Raw genomic sequence first — 11,061 nt, 5'->3', positions numbered from 1 at the left:
AAAAAAAAAAAAAAAAAAAAAAAAAAAAAAAAAAAAAAAAAAAAAAAAAAAAAAAAAGGCTGGGGTCAAGTAAACACTTACCCTGTACTATTTACAAGCAGCATGACACGCTTTTGATAAGATCGGCACTGGTCAACTAGGTCAACGATCACTTCTTGCTTCACGCCCTATCATCGTATTCAGTCATTAGAACCCAATGGAATTGATGTTTTTGATTTCTCTCATGTTTTAATGAGACATGTGGACATGAAAACTTTTGATATTAGGGACAAAAGCCTATACAAACTTAATACCTATTTAACTATTTTTCCAACAAGTTATGTGAGATCCCACATCGGTTGAAGTGGAGAACGAAACATTTCTTATAAGGGTGTGGAAACCTCTCCCGAGAAGATGCGTTTTTAAAAATTTTGAAGGGAAGCCCAAAAGGAAAAGCCTAAAGAGGACAATATCTACTAGTGTGGGCTTAGGCTGTTCCAAGTTCAGTGCCTATTCTATTTCAAGCAGTTTAACGCCACAAGAGTGAAGTAGATAAGTTTCTAGAAGTATACAACTTCCTGCATCTTCGAATAAATTTCGTACTATGTCAATCGGCTTAATTCAAACAACTTTCATGCTACAAAATTCAATCGATGGAAGATGTAGAAAAAAGCTACCTCTGGTTTTTTAGGGTCCAAGGCACCAAGCATTTCCAGTAGAACATCTGCAAGTCCATGTGCATTTTGTATCTCTGGCAAGCTGTTATAAAATAGAATTTGTTATTTGGAAGTAAGTCATTGCCCATCAAATAGGACCTCATGACATCTAATCAATTGGGAAAAGTTAATAACATTGAGAGTAAACTAGTTTCTGAGAGAAATGTACACGGGGCTATGGAAGGACACTAACAGAATAATAGATACGCAGATGACTTAGGGGTGGATTGGCAATTGAATGTCACAAACAAACACAGAAGACTATAAGAAAAAAGTACCTCAGGCCAGAAACATCAGATTCAAGGGAAGAAGCATGAATCGCAGCATCCTCATAAGTTGCAGCAGGCTGATTATGGATGGGCTGGGTCTGAGGTGGAGTAAAAAAAGGAACGCTATTCCCTTCTCGTGGTGGAAATTCAACTCCAGCGTTCTGTGAAAGACCAAGTACTACTAAGAACGAAAGAACTCGAATACCAAAGCAATGATGGGGACATGGCAGAAATGGGAAAAGAAATCAAATCAAAGTCCCATCAACACACAATACACAAAGGAAAAAGACCAATTTTTAAAATATGTGGAAAAATTAAAGGAACGTGAGGGATAATCTTTTACCACTTTCTCTTCCACGTGGGAGGGGGTGGAGAGATAGGGAAGGGGCTTTCTTTGAGAACAGACATAAATGAAAGGAAAAATGGGAATCCCTCTGTTTACTTTGCTTAGTTTCTCTCAAAATGAAGGAATTTCAAGATAGAAGCCCTGCAGCACCATAATACCTTATGCATGCAACAAACTGACATTTAAAACAATCTGGAAGAGCATACAATCTAATAGTTTCAATGTGTAGCTTCATAAAAACAAATGAATTGAAATAATTCAAAAGATAAACCAATGAAAACGACATGATTTGATTCAAAGACAAAGAAGAAGAAAAAAACAAAACATCATAATATCTCCAAATTGGGAGCTCTAAAAGAACTTTCAAAGGAAAAGGTGGTCACTATACATAGTGTCAGGCTTGAGAAAGAATGAATAAAGGGAAAAAATTAATCACCTTCAATTCATTGTAAGCAGCATAGCATTGGGGGTACCTTCCCCTCGGTCCCCCAAATGCTTCTTGCCAAGTATCTATCAGATTTAGTATTTTCTCCCTCACAGTCAAGGCTGGCTGAAAAATTGAAACATATTGAAAGAAAGCATTATCATGCTTGTCTAAGGTTGCAAACAAGAAAAAAGCAGAGCAAGCAATGAACTAAAAAAAAACGAAAGTACAGAATCAAGTCCTTCATTTAATAGCCATATATCATAGGTTAATAAGAAAGTCACCTTCTTCTTCACTATTATAACCATGTCAAGCAGGATGTCACGCTCAATAATCTGCTGAAACACGTTCTCACCACAATTTTTGCTAATAGTCTCCAATGCCTAGATGATTTATATTTGAAAGAAGACATAGTGAGCTTTTCATATTGGATAAGTTTTGATTTGACAAGGGAAAGAGAAATTTACAAAAAGAGCCAAAATCTGGATCTTGGAGTTTTTGTTTGCTAGCCGATTCTTGAGTATCTTCAATGCCTCCTTTGCTTGCCTGACATTGCCAATTTGAAATGATGATCAAAGTTCAAGACCAATGTAATTGATAGAAAGGGTATATTGATTTTAATACGAAAGAGACGTGAAAGAGAAATTTTGAAGAGTGATACGAGGTTCAAACCATTAACAATAAAACATTAAAAAAAAAAAAAATCAGTATATCTAAAACCGGAAATAATCTCTAGTGCAGACCGTAGCATTAAGCAAAGGATAATTGTAATGACGTTAGCCAATGATTAAATTTCTTTCTTAACATAGATTAAAGAAGTACCAAGCAACTTGTTGTGACTGATTTATTTTTTGATGAAGAAAACAACTTTCATGGAGACAAAATACAAGAATACACAAGGGTGATACAAAAAAAGGAAGACCCAGAATAGAAGAAGCAAAAAAGGAAAAAAGATAACAAACTACACAACAAAAGAATGAGCAATCCTTGGTAATAGAGACCTAAACGAAGGCGTTAAACCTTAAGCAACATGGACCTCCACCATCGCAAGGTTTCTCTTTTTTTATGTGTTTTTCAAGACCGACTTGTGCACACCTTGACTATTCTCATGAGATAACTACCTCGATATTCTAGAGGTTTATCTCAGAGACAACAATGATAGGAGTTGAAAATAATAAATGTAAAACTAAGAATTTATGTACCTAAAAAATCAAATGACTCTCATGCAATGTAGACTGTACCATTAAGAACAGGAAAATTCTAGTAGCGAGTTAACAAAGCTACACTTCCTCCACATTTGTTACAAAATGATATTAGATGATACCGCTCCAAACTTGTTCTTCCATATATTAGAATCAACAAAGTTATACTTCCTCACAGTCTAAATTTAATACGATTAACCTGAAAAGGGAAAATATGAACAAAAAAATTACCCAGGATCCATGTTAATAATATCACATAGCTCGATGTTTATGGCCCAGTCTGGACCAATCAGCATATCACTGGTTGCCCTCTCCGCGCAGGCTGCTGCATTACTGCCCATTCTTATAATACCTCAGCGGAGTCCTCTTCTCACGCGAACTTCCTGAATATACATACAACTCATCATAATCCCATTCCTCCAATTAAGTAAAACGTAAACAGAACGAAGACAGACGAGAATTGGAAGATTGACCAATGCACTGCAGATTTCCAGTGGTTGTTTTCATTTTATACTCATTTAATAGTTAAGTCGATCCTCGACACAGTTGACTTTCAAATTTATAAGCTGGGAGAAATCTCGCATTCGAACAAACAACAAACTATATTTTTCTTTCTCCACAAACACCATGGAAACACATTCTAGATAAACCCTAATGAAATCCAGCAAATATTAAAACCACGAAATCCTCTTTCAATCCCAAGGACATAAAATTTTGGCGATCAAATTGGCAACAATAAATCCGAACATCAATAAAGCACTTTAAGCAACAGAGGATTCAATAATCAGCTCAAAATTTTGAAAATCAAAATAGAATTCAAACCCGCGAGACTCCAAGCCAGAGCAAAAATCGTCTATCCGCTCAATCAAAAGGAGATTGAGAAATTTCTTGCGCCTCAACTAGATCCAGTAGTACAAATTCGCAGCCTAAAATCGGGGTAACATAATGATTGAGGAAAAGGTATCAGAGAAAATAAAATTTGAAAAGAGAAGCGATTGAAGAGTAAGCTTACGGGTCAAAATCGGAGAAGAAATTGAGAAGCAGCTGATGGATACTGATGGGTTTATATATGAGAAGAAAAATGGAAGCAGAGAGGTGAACTTGGTGCGGGGGAAATGGAATTTTCGGGGTCACTTACTTTTCTACTTTCTATATATATATATATTATTATTATTATTTTTTTTTTGGCTCAATCCTCAGAACTCTATGGTTAAACATGTTTTACTTTGAAAAATTCTATGTTAGGTATGTTGAAATGACTCGTGTTGGTATGTGTGGATAGTGTTCACTCTTACGAATCGAGGAGTATGTAACGTGTCGTTGGAGATGTAAGAAAATGTCAGGACACATAGGTGCTGTATCGATCTGCAATCTCAATATGAATTTCATTTTAAAATTGTAAATCATAGGAACTCCATGGTTAAACATATTTTACTAGGAGCAATTCTATATTGGTGATCTGTTAGAGATTTTCTTGAGACCATGTAAGTAAGGACAAAATATGTTGGAAAGACTCGAGATGGTATGTAGGGATAACGTGACTATGTAAGAAAATGTCGAGGCACATAGGTATCGAATCAATTTGCACTCTCATTTTTGCATGTAGAATTTCAGTGACCCGCAATATTTTGAGCGCAAATTTTTGCATCATCATATTTTTTAGCGACATTTTTAAAACTTTATTTATATTTTTTACGTGACAGCAAGGTAGAACAGCTCGAGAGCTCACAAGACTCGTAACTTTGAAGTTACGGGTTAAAATTTTGTTTTCGTGTGGGGATAATTTCTTGTAATGTTAAAAAGTACTGACGATTTAAACCATCCTCAAAGTTTGACAACTTTCTAGCTCCATTAAGTCGTAACTTTATTCGAACTCGACCCTACAACGACCACTTTTAGGAAACATAATAGAACACAAAGTTCCCATTTAGCTTGATCAATAAGTTGCAGTTGAGTACTTTGGGGATGAGGCGATGGCTACAGCATTGCCCAATGGCCATGCCGCCTCTGCAAGAGAACCATGATATGCTACCTGCTTCACCAATGTGATACTCTTCCGAGAATCAATGCCTATCACAGAGATAACACCAAATGATTATTATTTTCGTACTTATAAGCTTACGTTTTAAAAATAAAAACTATGGTACATTGAATGACTATCCAACTTATAAGCTTAATCGAACTCAATATAACAACCCGAGCCCACTACTAGTAAATATTATCTTTTTTTAGACTTTCTCTCAAAGTTTTTAAAATGTGTCTATTAAGGAGAAATTTTCATACCCTTATAAAAAATGTTTGGTTCTACTCTCTGATTGATGTGAGATCTCATAATCCACCCCTTTCAGGGCTTAGTGTCCTTGTTGTCAGTCATTTCATTTTCCAATAGATGTGGGACTCCCTCGACAAGAGTGAGATCCCATATCGATGGAGGAAGAGAACAAAACATTATTTATAAGGGTGTGAAACTTCTCAGTAGCAGACGTGTTTTAAAAACTTTAGGAGAAGCTCGGAAGAGAAAGCTCAAGGAGGACAATATTTGCTAGCGGTAGGCTTGGGTTGTTACAAATGATATCAGAGCTAGACATCGAGCGATATGCTAGTGAAGAGACTGAGCTCCGAAGGGGAGTGGACATGAGACGGTGTGTCAGCAAAGACGCAGGGCCTCAAAGGAGAGTGGATTGGGTGGTCCCATATTGATTGGAGAAGGAAACAAGTGTCAGCCTCGTGTCCACCATCGAGTCCTGAAGGGGATGGACACGGGGCAGTGTACCAACAAGAACGCTGGGTCCCAAGGGGGTGGAGATTGGGGGGTCCCATATCGATTAGAGAAGGGAATGAGTGCGAAGAGAAATGGATTGTGAGATTCCACGTTAGTTGGAGAGGAGAACAAAATATTTTTTATAAGGATGTGGAAACCTCTCCCTAGCATACAGGTTTTAAAAACCACTCGAAAGGAAAAGACTAGAGAAGACCATAACGTTTTATTATGATACCAGATGAATCACAACTTGAACCAAAAAAATTTCAGTTTAAAGTTTCGAGTTCAATGTTGATGCATTATTATCACTCAAAACCTACGTATAAGATATATTTGAGAAGGAACGTACCGAAGCCATCAACAAGAAGCGTGTACTCGTACACGAGATCCATGCACACAAATTGCAAGTCGCTCGAGTAAACATTAGGGTATTTGGCCTTTGCATCAACAAACTTGGTTTGACAAGCAATCCTCGCAGCTCTCTTGAAATCAATGGGCTTCACCATGGCGTCTGGCTTGTCGGAATCTATAAAACCCGCCTGTCCAAATTGGATATGTCATTATTTGAAGTTTCATTTAATCACATTTTTGTTCATTGCTATTACCTGAGCTGCTTTGTCAAAGAAAAAGGAAGCAACATAGAGGTTCTTCACGCCGGCTCCTCCGCCGCCACTCCATACACCATCAAAGCTGCAATCGTTATACCCACATGATTTGTTGATATTCAGTGCCTCCAGAATTACACTCCGGCAACGGGCAAAGCTCGACCCCGATCGAGGTGACGATGCTTTGTACTCCTTTCCACCGTATGCGTATGTACCTGAAATTTGAATTTAGTTTTTAATCCGTCTCTAAATTTTCTAAATTTATTTTTTAATCGTTGAGGTTTGAATTCGTGTTAGGATCGCACAACAACACATACACTGATCTAGATGAACACAAAGAACAGAAGAGAGAAAATGCAAACACAAAAAACGGGAGAGAGAAAATGTAAGTAAAATATTAGCTAAAATGCAAGGAGATTCCAAGTATGTATAGTAGGAGAAAATACAGAAAGTTGAGTATGCACGGTAAGGGAGAAGACAGAAACTACATTTTCAAAGCTTTGAGTATATGTATATACATCTATATATATATATATACTTCAGCTTACTATATATAATTTTACTCGGTTAAACTCAAACTTGGATTATAAATTTATTTAAATTGAATTTAGTTTAAATAAATAAAAACTTTATGTATTGGATTGATTCATCAGGGCTCTTAAAACTAGATTAGGTTGAAATATTTATTGTTAAGGATAAAAAATACATTTTTACTTACAATATAATTATAAATACATATTTTTATTTACTTTTATAATTATTTTTTTTATTATTTATCTCCACCACAATTAAAAATAAAAGGTAATTATTTGGAATATAAATTTTCAAAATATATATTTAATTTAAGTCTAAACTTTAATAAAATATTTAAAAAATATAATTTACAAATTAACATTTTGTTTTTATTAATAACAAAAATTGAAATAAACTATTCCAACAACCCGAACCAACCAACTCAAAAAATTATGATTGAATTGGATTGAATTCATTATTTAATACGAGTTGTTTGAGAAGAAAAAATTTACAACTTGAACAAGGATCTAAAAAATGTCTTAACTCGACTCCTAATCATAATCAAAACATTACATAAACTCTATCGTCTTTATTTAGATCTATTTAATCATAATACTTTTGAATATCCAATTTTAATTATTGTATTTTCATAAATCTTAAATTAATATTCTAAAAAAAATTTGTTCGGGTATTTGAAGTCACTTCTAACGATAAACCCTAAACCATAAACCCTTATTAAAAAAAAAAAGAAAAAGATATATATATATATATATATATATATATATATATTATGAATACCTTGATAGCCAGCTAAAATGCAGGGGTTGCCAAGCTCTTCGGTCACCTTCAAGATCTCAACTCGGGCAGCTTGTAAACCGTAACGCAAATAACTGCAAAAACAAAAATTTCACTCCAATTTTAATAAAACTATTTTACCAATTATCAATAACTTTCCCTAAATTGTTTAAAATTAAAAGATTTCTAATAAATTCATTTTTTTTTTAATTTTGTTGTATATACTCGACTCTATAATAGTATAAATGTGAGATTCTTCATCGATGGGAGGAAGGAACAAAATTTAAAGGTGTGGAAACCTATCCGTAGGAGACGCATTTTAAAATCATGAGGCTGATGACGATACGTAACGGACCAAAACAAACAATATATGCTAGTGGTGTACTTGGTTTGTGACAAATGGTGTTAGACACAGACATTGGGAGGTGTGCTAGTGAGGACGTTGGGCCCCCTAAGTGTGGTAGATTGTGAGATCCCACGTTGGTCGGAGAGGAAAACGAAGGTTAAGGGTGTGCAAATTTCTCCCTAATAGACACGTTTTAAAACTATGAGGCTAACGACGATACATCACGAGCTAGAGCGGACAATATCTACTAGTGGTGGACTTAAGTCCATTTGAGCATGAATTCTAAAGGGATAGTATCTCGTTCTTATATACCCACGATACTCCCCTTAATTAACTCATATCGAAATCCAACCAATTTTTTTAACCAAGCCAAAGAGATCTTGAACCTGTGAACGTAGAGGTAATAATTAGCGCCCTTGAGGTAAAATTTCTGAACAAATTTGGAGTAGCCATCAGAAGAAATGGGCGCCTTGGCTGCATCTTCATCAGAGATTGCATACGCCATTTGAACAGAGCCACCTCCAAGGTCAATTACTCCCACCGTATTAGAGTATCTCTTCCCCAAATTCTCCAGCAAATAGTTTACTGTCAACTGAAAAAAAAAAAAAAAACGTTTGAGCTATTACAAATGGTATTAGAGTACATAATGAACCAAAATGGCGCTAGTGGTAGGTTTGAGTTGTTACAAATGGTATCAGAGTCAGACACCTAGTGGTTTGCCAGTGATGACGCTGAACTCCCCCGAGGGAGGTGGATTGTGAGATCCCATATTGGTTAGACAGGAAAACGAAGCAAAACCTCTCCGTAGTAGATGTGTTTTAAAACTGTGAGACTGACGACAATATGTAATAGGCTAAAGCGAACAATATCTACTAGCGATGAACTAGAATTATTACATCTACCGTCTGATAAATCTTCTAAACTTTCATGTCGTTCTCATCTAATAGCCTCTTCAAGTTCTTATCTAGTGTGTGATTTTATAATTCAAAATTTCAAACAATATTATCTTCAAACGTAAAATTCGTCACAATTACTAAGTTAAAAGTTAATTCGAAAAAATTTATCAAATAATTAATAAAGATAATAAGATTCTATAGTTCATGAATATATTATCTTTGGATAATAATCACCTAAATTTGTTGCAGACGTGTAAACCTCTCTCTAACTGATACATTTTAACCTCTCCCTAACCTAATGGGCCAAACAGACAATATTAGTTAGGTGTGAACTATTACAAATGGTATCAAAGTCAAATACTTAGCAGGGAAAGCTAAGCTCCTAAAAAGGTGGAGGATAAGATCTCATATCAGCCGAACAAAGCATTCTCTCTCAGAGGCAGGATTGTGAGATCCTACGTAGATTGAAGAGGAGAACGAAACATTACACCTGATAGGGTAAGATCTCATGTCAGCTCGAAAGGAGAACAAAGCATTCTCTCTTAGAGGCAGATTGTGAGATCCTATGTAGATTGAAGAGGAGAACGAAACATTACACCGAATCCCATTGGGTGAATTGTGAGATACCGAGAAAAGAACAAATATATATTTTTTTTTATAAATTTTATTTATTTTGAATAATATATTTTTGGATGGACTAATTTGTTACCAATTTTAAAATAATATTACAAAAATTTAAAGTTTTCATGCTTTTTAAATTTTCTTCTAGATGAAAAAAGCGTGAGGCGGCAACGGAAAGCCATTAATTAAGCAACAGCGCACAACAAAATCAAATGATAATGACTGCAAAACAAGGACGAACACATACCCATTGATAAGAACCTTCTTGATTTCCGTCCAAAATCGAAACCGAATCCGCTCCGTACATGAATCCGCTCTTCGTTTTCAGAAGATTCCTGACCTGTAGCAACATCAAAATCAACTCACAGAAATGATCTCGGATCGTTTTTCATTAGCAATCAAATCGTCGATTACCGCTTCCAAAATCCTCTCAGATCTGTCGCCTTCCAAGAACCGAAGCCCTGCCGTCGCCTAAAATCAAAGATCGAAAATCAAGAACAGCTATTAGCGGAACATTTTCGAGATTTTTTTAGGAGAGGAACTGAAGAACAGATGATTTACGAACTCCGAGGCGAATCGGCGTCACGGATTGAAGTTTCTCAGGAACTGCGATTTCTGCTTTCTCCAGTAAAGGAATTAGAGAATCCGCGGCTTTCTGAGGATCATCAGCGTACGAACTCAGCCCTGGCTTTATCTGAAGAGAAATGGAAATCGATTAAACTAAGTAGTTATAGATTAGATTTGAGAGAGCTCTGAAGTTCAAGTACCTGTGAGAAAACCTCAATGTCTGAACCGATGAAGAGAAGATCCAGGTTCCGGTCGAAGTGGAAGACATGGACGCGGCTGCCGGAGCTTCCGGCGTCGAAGATGACGGCGTAGGTAGAGTTGGAAGAAGTTCCAACGGCGGACATCTTGCGGTGGTTAAAGAAGGAGGAGGTTTCGCCGGCGGAGGAAACAGGGAGGAGGAAGACGACGACGACGACGATGGAGAGTGAGAGAAGCAGCAGCGTGGAGATGGAAAACTCATTCCGCCGTGCGTCTCCGGTGGTGGCCATGTTCGTCGTTGTTCGAGCTCAGTCGCCGGAGAAGAAGATAAGGCTGCGAGATTGTTAGTATTTCTCGTCTATATATAAATTTACAGCTGAATTCAATTGCATTATTATATTTAAGAAATAAAAAACACGTTTTACTGTATAAATAATTTAAAATATTTTCTTGAAAAAAAATGTAAAATATAGTATAAATAAATAAATAAAAAAAAAGGGTAATTTAATTAAATACAATATTTTATTTCTTGGAGAATTCACCACTAGTAGCTATTTAGGGTCATTATTAATTCTCTTTTGACTGCCAAGTTGTTTAATTTAATATCATATTTATTGTAATAATTTTGTTTTATTATGTTTGGAAAGTAAATGTAACATTTAATTTTTGTGCTTTTGGATATGATTTAGGCTAACCTTTCTTTTTAATACTAATTTTTTCGGATGATGATTCAAAATCTGAATTCGATGTTCGATAATCTCGACGTTCTCCCACGACACGACATGGTCACGTTATTTACTCTTTGCTTCTAAAAGTGAAAGTT

At 35.8% G+C, this 11,061-nt stretch overlaps 2 protein-coding genes across 4 annotated transcripts in view; both read right to left on the bottom strand.

Annotated features, from left to right (window-relative positions):
• Positions 1 to 4,042, bottom strand: part of LOC111443274 (TOM1-like protein 3) — a 6,114-nt gene extending 2,072 nt beyond the window's left edge. The window contains exons 1-9 of one of the 3 annotated variants that reach the window (XM_023081028.1): positions 3,949 to 4,041; positions 3,759 to 3,862; positions 3,168 to 3,319; positions 2,202 to 2,280; positions 2,019 to 2,117; positions 1,747 to 1,860; positions 974 to 1,125; positions 657 to 738; positions 82 to 167 (exon numbers count right to left, since the gene is read on the bottom strand). In XM_023081028.1, the coding sequence (XP_022936796.1) occupies positions 82 to 167; positions 657 to 738; positions 974 to 1,125; positions 1,747 to 1,860; positions 2,019 to 2,117; positions 2,202 to 2,280; positions 3,168 to 3,277 (722 nt within the window). In that variant the 5' untranslated portion in view covers positions 3,278 to 3,319; positions 3,759 to 3,862; positions 3,949 to 4,041. Of the gene's footprint in view, positions 1 to 81; positions 168 to 656; positions 739 to 973; positions 1,126 to 1,746; positions 1,861 to 2,018; positions 2,118 to 2,201; positions 2,281 to 3,167; positions 3,320 to 3,758 lie in introns of all 3 variants that reach the window. The other 2 variants (XM_023081027.1, XM_023081029.1) reach the window with 2 other exon arrangements.
• Positions 4,043 to 4,729: 687 nt separating this feature from the next.
• LOC111443276 (apyrase 2-like) lies at positions 4,730 to 10,586 on the bottom strand. The gene is made up of 9 exons (XM_023081030.1): positions 10,241 to 10,586; positions 10,039 to 10,167; positions 9,888 to 9,944; positions 9,721 to 9,813; positions 8,343 to 8,548; positions 7,614 to 7,705; positions 6,303 to 6,517; positions 6,047 to 6,236; positions 4,730 to 5,006 (listed from the first exon to the last, which is right to left on the bottom strand). Exons 1-9 carry the CDS (start codon positions 10,526 to 10,528, stop codon positions 4,873 to 4,875), a joined length of 1,404 nt encoding a protein of 467 aa, XP_022936798.1. The 5' UTR covers positions 10,529 to 10,586; the 3' UTR covers positions 4,730 to 4,872.
• Positions 10,587 to 11,061: the final 475 nt, after the last annotated feature.

The sequence above is a fragment of the Cucurbita moschata genome, unplaced genomic scaffold, assembly GCF_002738365.1.
Source record: "Cucurbita moschata cultivar Rifu unplaced genomic scaffold, Cmos_1.0 Cmo_Scf00005, whole genome shotgun sequence".
Classification (NCBI taxonomy): Eukaryota; Viridiplantae; Streptophyta; class Magnoliopsida; order Cucurbitales; family Cucurbitaceae; genus Cucurbita; species Cucurbita moschata.
Note: the sequence above shows the minus strand (reverse complement) of the source record. Positions and strands in the feature narration are given on the sequence as shown.

Coding starts and splice junctions, on each gene's coding strand:
- LOC111443276 (XM_023081030.1), bottom strand. CDS start 10,528: ATGGCCACCACCGGAGACGCACGGCGGAATGAGTTTTCCATCTCCACG. Junction 8,549..9,720: donor AAGAAGGTTCTTATCAATGG/GTATGTGTTCGT, acceptor TTTTTTTTTCAG/TTGACAGTAAACTATTTGCT. Junction 6,237..6,302: donor TCTTTGACAAAGCAGCTCAG/GTAATAGCAATG, acceptor CAATTTGGACAG/GCGGGTTTTATAGATTCCGA.